This window comes from Schistocerca americana, chromosome 3, assembly GCF_021461395.2.
Source record: "Schistocerca americana isolate TAMUIC-IGC-003095 chromosome 3, iqSchAmer2.1, whole genome shotgun sequence".
Classification (NCBI taxonomy): Eukaryota; Metazoa; Arthropoda; class Insecta; order Orthoptera; family Acrididae; genus Schistocerca; species Schistocerca americana.
Window position 1 is genome coordinate 549,364,981 of NC_060121.1, and position 18,973 is coordinate 549,383,953.

Here is an 18,973-nt window from a genome sequence, read left to right on the forward strand (position 1 = left end):
TGTTAAACATTGATTACATGATAAATCAGTCAAATCTAAAGGCTGTAAATTCAACTAAATACCTAGGAATTACAATTACAAACAACTTAAATTGGAAGGAACACATTGAAAATGTTGTGAGGAAGGCTAACCAAAGATCACATTTTATTGGCAGGACACTTAGAAAATGTAACAGATCGACTAAAGAGACTTCCTACAGTAAGTTTGTCCATCCTCTTTTAGAATGTTGCTGCACAATGTGGGATCCTTACCAGATAGGATTGATGGAGTTCATAGAGAAAGTTCAAAGAAGAGCAGCACGCTTTGTATTATCGCAAAATAGGGGAGAGAGTGTCACTGAAATGATACAGGACTTGGGGTGATCATCATTAAAGCAAAGGCATTTTTCATTGTAGCAGAATCTTCTCACAAAATTTTGATCACCAACTTCCTCCTCCAAATGCAAAAACATTTTGTTGATGCCTACCTACATAGGGAGAAATGATCATCATAATAAAATAAGGGAAATCAAAGATCACATGGAAAGATATAGGTGTTCATTTTTTCTGCATGCTGTATGAGGTTGGAATGGTAGAGAATTATTGTGAAGGTGGTTCGATGAACCCTCTGCCAGGCCCTTAAATGTGATTTGCATATTATCCATGTAGAAGTAGATGTAGAGTCTACAGTTCTGTTTACAATCAAGTGCTATCATACATTCATAAAAAATATTTTACTGACAGAAATATGTTTGATAACTTGACATTTATGAATTTCAATATCTGAATGTTAATTAGATGAAAGACATGGGTTGTTTATAAACTGTGAAAGGCAAAATTTATTCTGGGCTTTTTTAATCAGTGGCTACCAGGGCATGTGTAGTGAAAAATGTATGTCTACCAGAGATTTCTCATGAAAGACCAAACATCTTTGATAATATAACTAGAAATTCATTATACAGTCAATCATTTAGAAATTAGAACCACAACAAAAGTCTTTAAAAAAGTGTACTACATTTTCAGCAAATGGTGTAGACCACTGTATTAAGAGCTCTGGAAAAGCTTGTATACACCCATTTTTTGTATTGACAGAAAAAAGATTAACTTGCAACATGTAGCATACAAAATATAAAACAATATCTGAAGCATATGCTGGATTACAGTACTGAACAAGGGGAAAGTCTTTTCAAAATAGTAACAATGATTTATTTGTAACAGTTGGCACAGACTGATTACAAAATAATTAACATAAAACACAACTGTACAAAGCACCCTGATAGCATTACTGAATGTCACATATTTAGCACCAGTATCCCATTTATATTATCACAGTATTTTGAAAATGGGTGTCAACAGGAAATTTTAAAGTGCTCCTATGATGGAAGCAAAATCTAGTGGCTGAAATACTAGTATTAAAATATAGTCAAAAAAACAAGCATTCCCTTTCATTCAATAATTTATTACTCTTCATGACTAGAAATTTACAATTTCTTAAAAAACAATGTATTTATAAAACAAAAATACAGCACAAGTTTAAAAATGATAAAAAATGAACTTACATAGTAAAAATCATAACACACAGTTGTCACAAGTTTGGCTGTATTGTAACATACATACAGTGGCTATATACAGTCAGTGCTTCATATAATTTAAAAAAAATATCACACCTTTCATATACTTCTTCTGTAAATAGAAGACTTGAAATTTGCAAAGGGAATTTTATGCTGTTGTATCTGAAAATAGAACAAGGCAGCTAGGGTAATGAGTCAGCAGCAACACTCCTGCATGTAATGCACCATGGACTTCTCTTAGACATGAACCCTAATTTGGTCATCTAAGGCACACATCACAAATGCTGCACTTAATGTTATTTATTTTTTCAAAAATCACTCATGACAGTCCTAAATGACTTAATAGTATGTAAACATTCTGATGAATCCTGAATTATATGAAATCTGGTAATTATCCTGTCAGTACATATTCTGTTCTTCATATGTATACTCACAGAGATGGTGCCTTAAATATCCAGCAAAAATGTGCAAATGACACTGAAATTACCAACATATTGTTCATTACACTGAAAGATTAATCTGTGACTGCCTAAACAAAACCACTTCCAGATGCACATAAAAGGTAAATGTGTCTAGTATCACACATGTTGAAGTAACCAAGAGAGGAAGGAAGACTGAATTAGGAGCAGTTGTGCATTAAAAATGACATAATATAAACAGATACAGTTGTTTCATGCATGTAACAGCCTCACAGATAAACTGGTAAAATTTATCAGCAGTTCATTCTTTTGCAGATATAACAATTTTCTTCTAAACTGTAGAATTTATAATATCTTGTTTGCTAGCTCATTGATACTAGGATGAACAGAATTGTAGACATTTACTGCCATTGCATAAAATGCCTCATTACTTTAATATCTGATTTCAGATTTAGCTCAATCAATCATTAGAAAAAAATATGTTTTTATCATTCAAAATATTTTAAAACTTTTTTAATTAGCTTGATTAAAATTTATCTGTTGTACTATAATAACTCAAATCTGCTGCGGAAGTCACAAAGGTATAAATAAAGCATATTACAAATTACATTACAGAAACATTCTGGCAATTCTGAGATGGTTTAGAAATATTCTGCATCTTCATGAAACTGCCGAACCACTATGAGTACTGAACAAATTTTTCTTTGTAGATATGTACCTTTCACATTGAATAAAATAAAAAAAAGTTATTTAAGCAAATTTCATGCTGCATGAAGATTACTAACAATCTGAAGCACAAGTGGGGTACGAAAAAGAAAAGACAGCGGCCATTACATACTCATTCATTCAAGCTTGACATCTCAAACACACAAAATAAATTCTCTCTTTACAATAAACATTAATTGTACTAACATGAACACAAATTCAATGAGATACTATATAGCAGAGCACCAAATAAGAGTTTCATCCTACAGCTCGGTAACTGCTGCAATGAGATCAAATAACTAGAAATATTTTGACAAGGCCACTCACAGTTTACTGTGCCATAATGAAGAAGTGACTACAGACTTTTTCCTCATTTTAATGCTACACTTATGAGCAGTGATATTTTAAGAGATTTTTTTTTAACACAGTACAAAACTGGATGCACCAGAAAGTCATTGTCATCAGAACTGCGTATTACAACTTAAGTTTTCAGAATTGTAGTGATACAGAGATGCTGGTTGCTTCACTTGGAGGTGTGTGTGTGTGTGTGTGTGTGTGTGTGTGTGTGTGTGTGTGTATAAAATATTTTAAATGGTTTCAAATTACCTTTATATCTATTAAAATTACTACATAAAGTAGAACTTAAAATATAATATTTTGATTTCCTAAATAAATCTAAAACATTATTAAAAATTATATTCAAAAATTTAATTCATTTTCATGAAATATTCATTACTTTGTGTGGATTATGGATCAAAAAACATTTTAAGACTAAAGATGTCAAGGGAGCACTTAATTTATCTATGATGCTACACAATGATTCAAAAAAGAAAATATCTCTGTAAGACAGTTGGGTACTAAGATACCAGTTATTGTTGTTAAATGTAAACAGATAGTAGTTGTCACTAAACACTCCAAAAGCTTCCAACATCAGTTTTATAACAATACTGCAGCTTACCACAGCCAAACATTTCCTTCAAACCTTGCATTTTCTACATAAAAAGATCATTAAGGCTCTGACAAACATCAGTAAACATAATATCTGTTACCTGCCCACAAATGAATATTACTTGTCATCTCTTTGTATTGCTAGAAAAAAATATTTGAAATAATATACATCAGCAGTAACTGTGCACTGCATTTAATTATATATTAACAATTCAATCAGATCGCTGCCTCATATCATATCAAAATCTTAATACACATTATTTATATATCATATATATAACGATAATGCACGCACTGTTAAAGTCTAATGCATTTCATCCACACTCCAATCCAGTCACTTGATAGGAAGACATTTAAATAATGCATTTGATTCTCATCAATGACTTTCACTTATTGACAATTTGACAATATTGCACATAGTTTGACTAGATGAAAAAAACAAAAAAATGCAGTATCTGAAGCAATGAAATAACTTGCAACAAATCTGCACTCTTTACTGATGTAACGTCAAGTCTTGACTAGTAGTACTGAAACTGGAATTCTTTGAACATTGCCTATGTGTAGAATTATTGTGATACAGGATAAATCATTACATTTCAGTATGTTTATAGCAACATTGAATTTCATTTTTTGTGGAGCTATTCGCAAAATAATAGCAGCAACCTTTTGCTTCTCCAATATAATAAGTATTATTTATAATATAATTATTTTGATGATTTATGGAAAAGTTATCTGTAATCATCAAGAAGAACTGGTTATGTTTTTCTGCAACAAGAATGTGACTGAAAAATTAAAAGAAAGTTATTTCAAATGATCATATCAAGTTTAAGCTCTTGCATTTCATGGCACAGTTTGAGTGCATCAACTATAAAGTAAAGGAAATAAACACACAAACATAAATAAGATGGAAACTTAGCATCAAATTTGATGTGTACATCATCAGTAGCAATAAATGCAAAAAATCAGCCCCTAACCACACAAATTATTCCTGTCTGCAGCACTAGTAGTAATGTGTTTTTTAAAGTATATGAAACAAATTGTTCAGTTTACCATATGAGAATAAAAAAACTAGAATGATTTACAATGTATATTGAAATTAAAATCAGCTCTTATATCCTTATTTCACTGATAACCAGTCCATAAATGTTTATATACACATGAATCAGTCTTTCAGAATGGTATTCTCACTTAAGACTTTTCCCAGAATGCTATTTGTTGATAGGACCTTAGAAAAATTTTGTGTGCGCAGCAGTTTGATCAGACATAAAACACAATTTCATTGGTTTTTCTTTCATTATATTTAACACTGAGTATTTTTTGAACCAAAGTCATTTTCCCGTCACAGTCACATCAGGGAACGACAACACTGAACACAATGCGCAGCTTACATATGGTTGTAGTTGTACCACTGTGCTACAATATGGAAAAAGCACAATTATAACCAATTGACTTAGCCCTCAACTAACTGCATCTATGTTATTATCTGAATTCATTATTTTCAGTGCTATATATTATCTACTCAGATAAACTAAAACAAAAATCTAGCCCAAAATGTTTGATGATTTTTTTTCCATGTACCAGTAACTTGGAGTTTATGATCTCTGTAAACTGTTGGCCACCATTATTTATGAAAGATTTTCAATAATTTTTCAAATTTTAATACAAGGTAAGGTGAATTTATGCATTTTACTTCCCCATGATGATAATGAAAGACAGCATGAAAAATATTGTATTATTGTGTGATTAAAAATTTTTCTTGGTGTAACTGTTGTAGATAAGCTAACAGATTTTATTAACCTAACTTTAACAACAAGTCTGCCTTTCAAGTTTATTTTTGTAATGCGAGACAATTATGGAACAATCAGTCTTTTCTCTTCTAATCTTCAGCTAGCTCAATAGCTATACAGAAGAAAGAACTTAATTATTATTGAGTAATATAAACAAAGCAGTGACTTTTATTGCGTACAATCTGCTGTTGATTATACAGCAAGCAAATATCATAGCAAATGAACTCAAATGTCTGAACTTACAAATTTCCTTATTCCCTCCTGTTTGAAAACTGACTTTTATTTGGTAGTCATATGAGGCAGTGCTCTCCAAAAATTCCACAGAAGGTCTATTATTTTGAGTAATAAATACATTAGTCAATCAGTTTCATACTTTTATGCATTTCCGATTACTTCAGATTAAATTAATGTATCACTGGTTAGACCAAAACTTTTGTTGCATTAATTACAGTGTTATAATGCACAATTGAAGCTTCTCTTTCCCTGTATTATCTATGACACAGTCCGTTCCACAAACATTCAAAATTGTTTAGAGTGAGTGTCCATTATGAGACCATTTCTTTAGGTTTTCATACTCCAAATAATGCAACACTACCAGTTTAGACTTCCTCAAAAACCAAAACAGAAAAAAACAGTACATCTTTTCAATAATATCACCGATGCACTTCACTTAATCTCTAATAACATAATTTTAGACATGGCGTGTGTTTTATGTTGCAAAGATTCCTCCTTTGTGGAAAGTTAGTATCAGAATTATTACTATGAGGAATGTCATTCATTTACTTAAACACTCAACCATACTCTCTCTCTCTCTCTTTCTCTCTTTTTCTCTCTTTCTCTCTCTCTCTCTACATCTCCTTCTGTCCCCAGACACTTGAAAATGCTGTTAACTCCTTCACTTAAATCATTCTCTCCACAACATACTCTACTAGTTTAGACATTTTCACATAATTGAATAACATATTCAAAATCTACATCATTAAGTCAAACAGATTTTCTATAGTGTTTTGATGGTTAGCACTGCTGAAACTGTGGAATGGTAAACTGTACTTTACATACCACAAAAATAACCAAATAATAAATATTATTTATAACTTACAACTCAGTACAAACATAGGAAAATCACATGATTTATATCAAATGGAAATCCCTTACACAACTGTAGTTTCTGTACAGAACATAAAGAAACAACTGTCAGCTTTGTAACAGATTTATGTACAACAGGCAAATGTGTATAAATATATCTACAAAGCTCAGTTCCACACATTTGCCTACATTAATACTTCAGTTCTGTTTATGTATTTAGATAAGTATTATCTCATTAAGAGGAAATGTTCTCTTTCACAAGCAACAGGCACTGTGCCCACAACAATTTCACAAACATAATTTACCTGAATCTAAGACAGGCACTCACCTGTATGCAAACAACTAACAGCTGCTCTCACTCCCAGGTCTACTAAAACTAGATCTTCTCAACCACATATGTAAGCTTCCTTATGTTTTATTTCATTTCTTCTTTTGGCTTCATTACTGAACCACATACACTTAGAATCACAAGTTTCGCTCTTACCGATTCACATTTGTTAATTCAGGCCACGTGATCACCATTGTCAATATCCATTGAAGCCTGTGGTGAGCTGGTGTTCTCCACAGCCTTTTCTGTAACACTTTCAATAATCTGTCCCACACTAACACCAGTTTTTTCAGGAATTGTGTCAATATGACCACCTCCAGAATTTTTAGGAAGAGCTGGAGTCTTAGGCATTGGGCTGTCCCCACTACAAGATGACCCATCATCACAACTGTTAGAAACAGCACTAGCAACAAAGTGTTTTGTCTTGTTCTCTGGCATTTCTGTGCCAGGTTGTGATAACCTTTTGTCCACTGTCTTGTTGCTAGTGGCATACTGAGTAATCTGCCGAACTTGTGCTTGCGATGACAATAAGCTTGCCACCCTAGCTTGGGAATTTTCATCAGGAACTTTACTAATAACACTATTAAGCTGTAAAGAATGTGAAGTACTTCCAGTAGGCTGTGCAGACTTGTTGAACTGGCTGTCACCACAACTGTAGTCATAACTGCAGCAAAGCCTCCCATCCTGTAAAAGAAAATATTTTGTTTTTATATTCCCTGTGAAAGAAAAAGTAACTAATATTACTTTATGTACCTTATTTACTACATCTTATTTCCTACAATAGCAAACACATCACACCACTTCACTGATATAAATAAAATACACCTTATATAGTTTATTCACATGTGAAATAACAAAAGGAACATTTAATAATAGAGTTTTCTATGAAGCTAATGAATGATGGTCAAGAACATACAATTACAGTATCTGAAGATCAGTAACATCTGCAACACTGCATCAGTTGAAACATGGTGGAATACTATACTGTGAATGTATTTCATTAAAACTCTTTCTATAACCTTTCAGTTAACATTTTCATGAAAATAATTTCTGTTTAATGTGCAAATAAAGTCAAAATAAGTAGAATTTACAGTCTGCAAATGAGACAAAGTTAAAACTTTTCAAAAGTAGATGTACACCACCCATCCAAAGTGTTCCAATACTGATCATATTCCTGGCATATAAGCAGCACAGAAATTACAGTGACAGCTTAACTAACAACTATAAACAAGAGATGTGCATTAGACCAGTCACTTGTGAGCAGGCAGTATTCTTAGTGGATGTGTGGCAGTAGCGTGTCAACATTTTTATGAAGTTAAAACATACAGTAGGACAGAGGACCAGCAACTTGCACACTTGTGATGATTTTTATATCACACTTATTTTAAATTTTAAAAATTTTGATATTGAATATGAATCTGTTATCTTATGCACAAGAGTAATGTGCTATTAGCATAGGATACTGTAATGCATCAGTCCACCCATTATCGACCATGTGCCATTTTCATATTTTTAGAGTTACATTTTGATCACGGCATACAGCCACTTCAAAGAGGTTTCACCACATCTCATTTCAGTGTTGTATTTTTAATGATTCCTGAATTTTCACAGTTTTAATTTGTACAGTGTAATTGATTAATAGAACCTATTGGATGCTGTGAAATTTGTACCTGGATTAGCACTATTTAATGAAAAGTGGATGATAATCACTGTAAAAGCATGAAGCGTGCAAAGCCTCACATGTAGCCACTAGTGACCTCTATTGAGTTCACTTTAATATGGTCACAACATGAACCTTCAGTATATTATTTACTTATGGAGTGCACTTACACTACTTCTCTTAGTGAAGTTACCGGATCCTGAATACACATTTCTGTTCTATACATATATAATAATAGCAGTTATGATTATTGTACATGTGTGCACTCATGGAAGTGTATATTAACATTTATAATGAAGGTACGGAATGTTGATTACACCAATAGGAGTCATCTAATTTTTCTGGAATGTAAAAATTTTTAAGGATTACTTCAACAGCTATGTATTGTTTGCAGGCTATAGTTTGAGAATGGATAATGTAGTTTGAAACTAGTCACCACAAATACAGATATTTGAATCCACTGTGACAGAAAATTAAGAAAAAAAATTGGTGTATCGACACAGTTGTGTTGCAAATTGCAATAGGAGAACCATCTCTAAATCAAGTATTCAAGACATTCTCCAGAATGTTTTGAAGACAAGCAAAGGGTGTACAAAGTTTTCCTCACACACCTTGACTCTCGAACAAAAATGATGATGTGAGACAAGAGTTTGTCTGGCATTTACAGTGTTCAGATAACTTACGTGAGTTTTTCAGCTGAGTTAACCTATCTTGAGGTCACTTTTTGTCAGAATGGATAAAGTGAAAGACAGATTAGATGTGTGTTGTGCTATCGACCAACTGTGCATCAGTGATTATAATACCAAGTTGGCACTAAGTTTTTTGCCTTACAAGATTGGTCACAATCTATGGTAATATAATAAAGTTTTTTCAACCCTCCATCTAAGATTAGGGTAAGGTGGGTGTCTATTGTATTCCTTGCAATTGTCAGATATTGGTGAGACTATTAGCACTGTGGAAAACCGGTATACTTACAACAGCTGAGCAAATTGGCTACTGCAAAACACTGTCTTTGCACCAGTCATCCTATGGAATATAACAATGGAGCATTTCCAGCTAATAGGATAGTGTTATTAAGGAAGGAGTTGAAATTAAATTAGCAAGTAAACTTGCAAATAGAGATGGAGGTTTTTGCTTAAATTTGGTGTGGAACCCTACTCTCTCACTTATCGAAAACAGAGGGTCAAAGTTAATCACACTTCTCATTTTGTTCAGTAATTTTCATTATCAGTAACTTCTTGCATTCATCAACTTTTGTTGGGTGGTAGCGCTAGTGTTTATGGAGAGAGAAAGAGAGAGAGAGAAAGAGAGAGAGAGAGAGAGAGAGAGAGAGAGAGAGAGAGAGATGTTTCCAAAACTGCTCTAAAAACTAAGATTTTAAATTCCTTTGTACAGAGCTTACTTGGCTGCATTTTTGTCTTGAAAATGATGGGTGATCACCTGTCAAAGTAATGATGGCTATGAGGATGTCATCCATGCATGGATGCCTGTCAAAACTTGATCAAAATGAAAAATGTGAACAATTCTTTTCTGCAAAATATTATCATGAGAGATGATACCTGATGTTATAAGCATGAAACTATCACATATCACCAAAGTGCAGAAATTAACATGAAGTGTCAGTGCTCTGATGTCATAACCAACACTCAAGCCATTGCGATGTGTGAGTTTAACAATATACCAAAGAAGGACGTTTCTGACAATATCACATGGCTATAAGAGTGTTCTGTACACTGTACACTAGTAGTGGGAGACTGCATAGAACATCTTAGGCATTAAAACCATCACATAACTTTTCTCTATTTTTTTTTTATTAATTCAGCTTCGAAAGTTTTTGGGCTGATGGGGTCTTATCTTCTGCCTCTGTGGTCACGGATTTACAGGATTTAAACACAGTCTGAATTTCTCACAGTGTGTTAAAAGGAAATTATCTATTTGCACGTATGAAAAAGGTTATGATCAGATAAAAATAGCAAGAAATCAATATTGATAAAAATAAGAGATGTAAGGAAGATCACAATAATGATAAAATGTGAATAATGTCACATCTGAATCAAGAGAAACAAATTACTATAAAGGTAAACAGTACTATTAATTGAAGTTACTCACATTAAAAGGTATTCATGATAAAAGAGATAAAAGGAATTCATTCTGTCACAAAACAAGTCATAAAACAGTCATAAGAGCATACAAAAGCAGCTAGCTCGACAATTAAAAAATAAGTAAAACAAATCAGTAAGAAGTTAATTCAGTAGTGTAATTCTTACATTAAGCATAGGTTTCACATTCTTATTAAAACTACCATGTACCAGTCACTTCCTTTACATTAATTTGGTCATCACTATACACCAAAAGAGCTACATTAATATATCATGCTGATTATAAAAAGCAAGTGAAGGAATGACTGTAGCAGAATATTGCACATAAACTTTCCAAAGAAAATGAAAACTTATGCTCATGTCTGTATTATTTATTCAGCTGTATAGGTTTCCTTATCTATTCCCATGACTCCTCTAGGATCTGTTGATCATCTGCCTTACTTATTCTTCTCAAGAAATACTTGTCCTGGCCAACATAATCCTCATAAAAAAAATCCCTTGCTGAATGGCTCCCATGTTTATTTGAATGGTTCTGATGAAGATATTAAAGTTTTATCTCTGCTTCACTATACTTTCAGTGTAGATAAATGTATACCAACAAAGGCCATACAGCTTACACAATACATGCTTTGGTACAGTTAGAGACTTCAGCACTTCCTTCACCATATAGCTAAGGATTCTTTTTCATGGCATTAGTAACTCACAACTCACTTGCAGTCAGTTTATGCAAATCATTACAACTGACATTTATATGGTTCTCACTTCCTCTTTACCCATAACTTATTTCTTCATGCATATGCCATATCAATTTCTCTCCTAATCTGATCCTATTTATTGTGGTGTCAGCTTTCAACTCTTCTGATGAAACGTTTAACACATTACTATGATACCATCCTCAATAAAACCACAACAATCCATGGCATACATTTCTTCTCAAGGAACAAAATCATTCTTGTACATAAACTAGTTGTAATACAGAATCCTGTGTGAGTCACTGAAGTGTTTCCCAATGCTAAAACTTTTTCATCAGTATGGTACATGAATGTGTGTTTTGTGAATCTGTACAATCTTGACATAATTTTGTTGACTAGTGTCTTCAGCAAAAGCTGACGTGTAATTGAAAATTATAAATGGTTACATGGCCTTTGCTTGATCCTGTAGTAAGTAGGAAAGCAGCTCATCACAAAATATAAAGAAAGATGTAACCTTGCAGTAGGACCTGCCCAGGTCTTGGTACAGCTGTGCAATTGCTAAGTTCAGTATTATCGTAAAATATGCTATCTGTGCAAACATCTAAATTTCTATTAGGTCATGTGCTCTCATAATGATTCAGAGGTCCCAGAAACAATTACTGTTGCTCACTTACTAGATGAACTTCATGTGTAAAATTCATTGGTGTCCAGGCGGTGAGCAAATTAAATTGGTATCAGTACATTCATACGCTGAACAAAAATTCCGTTCATTCTGCTTTCAGTCACTGTCTTGGTTTCCAGATAAAAATGCTAATGTATTTTGCATGTTTTCACTCCCTGATATGTTACATGATAATCTTCCTGGGAAATGCAGCTAAGGTCTATGAGGTATTTAGTCTGCAAAAATGAGCAACAAGAATATTATGTTGACTGGATAACTAACCTCCTGTAAGACCTATCCAAGTACCTAGGAATTCTTACACTTGTGCGAAAGTAAACTTACTCTTTAAACAATACACTTCAGTTTTAAATCAATTAAGCACTACACAACAGTACAACCTATACAAATAGTTTTTCATGTGAGTCCTGCATGCCTGTCTACTCTACTCTGTGAAGTGCTTTTGTCTGCAAACTTTTTTTTTTTTTGGTATGCCCCCCACTGATATATGGTATGTCACTGACAATGTATATGTATTTACAAATAAATTAAAAACATATCTAATTAGCCACTGTGTGCATACAGCATCTGAATATTTAAACAATGAAAGCTCCAGGTAGAAATATCAACAATGTAGGAAAAGATAGATTGCAACTTACTATAAATAAGAGCACATTAAGTTGCAGACAGGCACAATTAAAAGATGCATACGTAAAGCTTTCAGCCACAGCCTTCATCAGCAACAGAGAAAGAAACACCATTCATACACACAAGCAAGAACACCCCATGCACACATGACCAACAATTCTGGTAGCTTTGGCCAGAATGCCAGCCCAAACTGCCAGAGCTGGTGGTCATGTGTGCATGTGATGTACTTGCTTGTGTGTATGAATGGTGTGTGTCTCTCTGTTGCCGATGTAGATTGTGGCTGAAACCCTTATGTAAGTGTATTTTAATTATGCACCTCTGAAACTTAATCTGTCTACTTTATTGCAAGTAGCAATCTATCTTTTACTACATTATCTGAATATTTGAGTTCTGGTTTTTCTGACCTCAGTTAGAGTTGTAAAAAATAAAGTTTATTGAAACTAAACTTTCCCTTGTACAGTACAATACATTATAATCACTATCATTTATAATTTCTCAATAGTCACAAAGTTACTGGGTATGTATTAATAGCAGCCAAGAGCTGGAAATACTGCAGCTTTTTTTTTACAGAAAAGAGGCTTTGTTGTAATTAAATAAGATGCTAACACACAGTGTTGTAAGTAATCAACAGGTGGGGTGAAATTCTAGATAAATAACACCAACCATATATTATTAATTATAGAAAGTTGCTAATTAAATTTACAGGTGCAGACAGATCTCTATCACATACATAAATTTCGGACAAAAATGATGGGGCTTCTGGAGAATCTCAACATACAGAAACAGTATTATCAGACAACTACTAATTATCTTCTCTGAAAAAATTGCAAAAAGCAAGAATGTAACACTAGGATCAAAAAGCACCTCTACAAAATCTTTAAAGGGTTAACATTAAGTTAAATTTACATCTTGGACTTCTTTCCACATCCCAGATTTGACAAGAGTTTGTTCTACATAATGAGTGAGAACTGGGAAATTTCTGACCAGAAAGACCAGTAATTAAGGCACAGCCTATCCTTGACTAGGGCTCGGGCAGTAGGTGATTTCCTTCAGTATGTAAGAGCAAAGAATGTTTTTCCCTGCTTCTCAGCATCTATTTATAGTCATCAGGAGGACTAGCACACAACAGGCACACTTGTTTAATAATTGCTCCATCAAAAAAACTAAACTCATAAGCCAAGATACAGTATAGCACAACAGTTAAAAAATAGAAGACAATTTTTGTCTTGAACACAATCTTTATCAACTTGTTGGACAGTGCTACAGTTGAAACAGTATCCAGCAGCTAATATTATTTCCACTGGTTAATGTTTGTTGATAATTTATGAGAAGGAAGAGAGAAACTGATCGTCAATGACTCTAAAAAATAAGATTAAAATGTTGAAACTGAAAATTATTTTGGTAGGAGGTAATTATTCAATGGGCGATACAAATTTTAGGAACAAAACTCATTCACAGCACAACCACTTACAAATATTTGTGGAAAATGAATAGCCAAACAGAGGAAGTGACATAATACTCCCCTGTTAATATATGCCACATAACAAAATATATATAATAGCGGAATGTAGTTATACGACCATAGAGTAACTGTCATGGATTATCAAACCGCAGTTATAGGAGTCACAGAACAAGCAAAGGAGTCAGCCATTGAGAAGGAAGTGGGACAGTGTTGTAGCCTATCCCCGATGTATTCAATGTGTAAACTGAGCTGGCAGTGAAGGAACCAAAGGAAAAATTGGAAAGGAATTAAAAGTCAGGCAAAGAAATGAAAACTTTATGATTTTCCCAAGACATTAATTCCAAGTGAGCTAGCAAAGGACTTGTAATAATAGTTAATAGAATGGATACTATCGTAAAAAGAGGTTAACATCACCAAATGTACAACTAAGGTAATGCAGTGTAGTTGAATTAAGTCAGACAGTCGCTGATGTATTTACATTATGGAATAATATGCTAAAAGTGGCAGAAAAGCAAAAGTAACTTATGTCAGCTGAGTAGAGGGGATGTAAAATGTTAGAGTGGCAACAATAAGTAAAGCTTTTCTGAACAAAGAGAAAAATGTTAAAGTCTAATTATAGATTTTAAATGTTACGAAGTCTTTTACTAAAGTATTTGACTGGAGTACAGTCTCGTATGGCAAAGAAATGTAGACAGTAAATGACACAGACAAGAAGAGAAAAGAAGCTTTTGAAATGTGCTGCGGCATTAGAAGCCTGAGGATTAGATGACCTGATAGCATAACTAATCAAGAAACATTGATTGCTGGGGTGCTGCACTAGACGAGATATGATAGTGACAAGACATGCATTCCCAAGCTGTTTTTTGAATGGATCACCAGTGACAAGACTGGATGTGATGGCCCAGGAAATTTGCTTTTGAAGTAGGTTGGTGAGGTGACTACATCCAGTGTAGGCTGAAGTACTTAGCAGTACACCTGTTGTCACTCAGTACTATCCAGGTTTTTAATGTATTAATCACCTACTTTGACAAGGCTATGACTATCTAAAATCGCGGTCTGAGATGAGGCCTTTCTGTCCAACATTTTGCTCACCCCATTTAGAATATGCCTTCATCATCCTCCCAATCTCTGCAATATCCTAGTCAGACACTTTGCTTCTTATGCAGCCATTTCCTTGCCCTATGGCTCCTATCCCTGTGACCATCCCCTATGCACCCTCCTACTACCACCGATACATCCCCTGCAATTGGCAAAACATAAACTATCAACTACCAGTGAAATGACATAACTCATGTACCAGCTGTTATATAAACACTGTTTGGCTATTTGATTTGGCACGAGTGTCACCAAGTTATCAGTTAGGATGAATGCCCATAGGCAGTGGGTGTATACTGGCAACTCACAGTATCCTGTTTCAGAGCACGCTCTAAAACATGCCAGTCATGACCTCAGTGCCTGTTTGACCACACATGCCGTATGGATTCTCAGTTTCTGAGAACTGGCAACTGGCACTACAACATTTCCTTGGTTTTCACCACCCACCTGTCCTTAATTGACATTAATATCTTTGGACTCAGCATTTCTTCACAGTAACTATTCCTTTCTTCTCTACATTTTAGTCTTCTATATATTTTATTTTCTCTGTATATTTTCCCCTCCCTCCCCACCTCTAACTTTATGCTCTTTTTAACTCATGAATGATGTTTTATCAGTATCTCTGTCTTGTATATTACCCTATCTTCCACCTTTAGGCTCTCAGGTTTTCAGATCTTGTCCAGGCTCAGTCCCCAACACTCAGTCTTTCCTTCTCATCCTGTCTGGTAATTCTTCCCTAACAAAGGGTTCTGAGCAACTTTTCTGAACACTCCCCATTTACTATACCTCACCAGTCCTTTTTCTTCACCACACTTCTTCCATTTTAAGCCTTCTGCCAGAAGAAGGAGCCACTGACTCTGAAAGCTAGCAAATTTCAATAGCTTCATAAGTGTGTTCTCCTGCCATTGCTCGGTGATTGTGTGTGAGTGTTAAACAATGAAAACAATTTTTGACAAAATAAGGTAATTATACAGAAAAAAAATCTACTCACCAAATGGCATCAGAATACACACATAAATGATTATAAATAGGCAAGCTTTCGGAGCTAGTGGTTCCTTCTTCAGGCAGAAGGGTTGGAGGGGAAGGAAGAGGGGTGAAGGAAAACGACTAGAAAGGTCTAGGAAATGCGGTAGATTTCAGGATAGTCACCCAGAACCTTGGGCCAGGGGAGACTTGGCAGATGGGATGAGGAGGAAAGACTGACTGTTGGGGACAGCACCAGATGAGATTTTAAAACCTGAGAGCTTAAAGGTGGAAGACAAGGTAGTATGCAACATAGAGATTACTGCTTAAACATCATGCATGAGTTATTAGGAGTGAAAAGCTAAGTGCACTGTATGTAACAGAGGAGGGAGAGGGGTGGCAAAAGATAGACAGCTAAGAAAATGAAAGATGTATAACCTTTCCCGAGCTACGCAAGCATAACTCATGACCCACCCCCATGGCTTTACTTCCTCCAGTACATCATCTCCTACCCTCCTTGTCCAGAAAAGGTACAGCTCCTGAATTCAAGTCCCAATCTGGCAGACAGTGTTAATCTGACAGGAAGTTTTGGTTATCACATATACAAATACCTCACAACTCAGGTAAATGTACATTGTGTAAAATTAGCATATTTTTTACAGCATTGTGACTCCCTTTGAAGGAAAACAAACCTCGGGTATTTGTAATGATTTATTAAACAAAACTGGTCTTTCAGTCACACATAATGGAAGCACAACCAAAGACATTGAAGATATTCCATTAACACAGGTGAAGACAGGCATGAAGCTCTTTCATTATCAAGATGTTTTGTGTAAAACAAATAGATCATTTCCATCACCACTAACAAAGTAATATTATAGTTTATGACTGAAAACTGTATCAGAATGAATAGTCACTAGAGAAAACTGTAAAATTACAAGATCACTGAATGGCTGGTCATTACTTACCATTAGTTCTTTCTTCAGGAAGGAGAGAATAGTTTTTTTTTTTTTTTTTTTTTTGGGGGGGGGGGGGGGGGGGGGTAGGGGCAGTTTCCTCAGACCTCTAGTTGTGAGGGAGGCACTTGTTGTGAGAACAAGAGGTGACAAAGATGAAGACAGAAATGTTAGAGAGAGCAGGAATTCAAAGACAGAACATTTGGTAAGTGTTGTGCAGCTTCAAATGAGAGATGATAGAGCAGACTGATAAATACTCAATGAAGGGGCGAGAAATGGGAAATAAATGAACAGTGTTATTAAAACTGGAGACAGAAGCAGAAAAAGAAGTGGGCAAATACAATTCCAGAGTTTGCACAACACTCCATACTCGGCAAACAAAAAGAAAGAACACAGAAAGACATGTGAGACATATTGGTACTAAACTTACAATCTCCAATTGTGATAGTAATATGAAGCAAAATACGTATCATCCAGAAATAATTAAAGGCACCTGGTAAGATAAGGCATTATTTTTGGACAAATTAATGGAAATGTATATCACTATTTCCAGAGCTGTAAGATTTGTATAAGATGTATTATAGTATAAATGATGTACTTTGTATGGCAATGTATATAACATTAAATATCATGTGTATATATTGTCTGCAGTATTTATGATGTTTACATTCATTCATTCATTCATTCTTTATTGATCCACTGAATCATTTTGTGTGCAGAGAGTACTACATGTAGTTAAACATTTAAAAAAAACATTAAACTTAATTAAATACACCTAGACTTACACAGTTCTATGATAGTTATAAACTACAGAATATAGTATTATTATACTTGTAAGTTGTTCAAAATTAAGGTCAACAAGGCCTAATAAAAATTAAAATCCGTGGATACATTTAAAATGAAATTAAGTACAGATAAGCATCACATAATTTATACAACAGTTAAGATTTACTAGATAAATATAATAAGTACATACAAGAAGATCAATTTTAACAGTCAGTTAGGACTTACTGAAATTTACATTTTGAAGATAAATTATAGTACAGGAAGATAAGTGTGTAAATATATTACGTAGAAAAATCATATTCAAAATATTCATTTAAGTTATAAAAAGTGGTAATATCGATTCAAGCCTTCTTTTAAAATGTGCTGGATTGTTTATGTTTTTTTATGTTTAGCAGTAGATGACTATAAAGTTTAATCCCCATGCATTTTACACTACCAGCATGTAATTTGGTGGAATGGGGAAACTGTGTCAACAAGTATTTCCCTCTAGCATCATGCTGGTGATAGTCCTGATTCTGCTTCAGGCTGCCAATATTTAGCATGGTAAAACTTAGTATCTCCAATACATACTAACATGGTAGTGGAAGAATACCTAGTTTTTGGAATAGTTGTTTACAAGAGTCTCTCTGCTTTTTAAATAACATTATCCTGACAGCTTTCTTTTGGAGCTTAAATATTTTATTGGACACTGAACTGTGCTGTGGCCCCAGAAAATGAGGCCTTATGTTAGGATTGAGTGAAAAAAAGCATGGCACACTTATGTTAGGATATTTACACTCTTCACTTCCCTGACTGACAGTAGCATAAAACATAATTTACTTAGCTTGGTAGCAAAGCTGTCAGTGTGCCTTTTCCAGCTTAGAGTGTCAGAGAGAGATATCCCAAGGAATTTAGTTACATTTTCCAGTTCAATACTATTTACACTTATTTGCATAGTTGGGACGGTGGGATTTCTGCTCTGGACTGTATGAAATATTACACCTACAGTCTTTTTTGCATTAAGAAGTAGCCTTTTAGCTGTAAGCCCTGAATCTAGTAGAGCTGTATTTATTGGCTGACTGCAGCTTCAATGTGATCATCTTAGTCAGATACCAGAATATTGGTGTCATCAGCAAAAAGGAAGGTATTGCAA

The 18,973-nt window shown here is 34.2% G+C and overlaps 1 protein-coding gene across 1 annotated transcript in view; it reads right to left on the reverse strand.

Annotated features, from left to right (window-relative positions):
* Positions 1–1,421: 1,421 nt before the first annotated feature.
* Positions 1,422–18,973, reverse strand: part of LOC124607430 (protein kinase C-binding protein NELL1-like) — a 935,048-nt gene continuing 917,496 nt past the window's right edge. Inside the window, exon 16 of the mRNA XM_047139757.1 lies at positions 1,422–7,506. Coding sequence (XP_046995713.1) covers positions 6,975–7,506 — 532 coding nt within the window. The 3' untranslated portion in view covers positions 1,422–6,974. The remainder of the gene's footprint in view (positions 7,507–18,973) is intronic.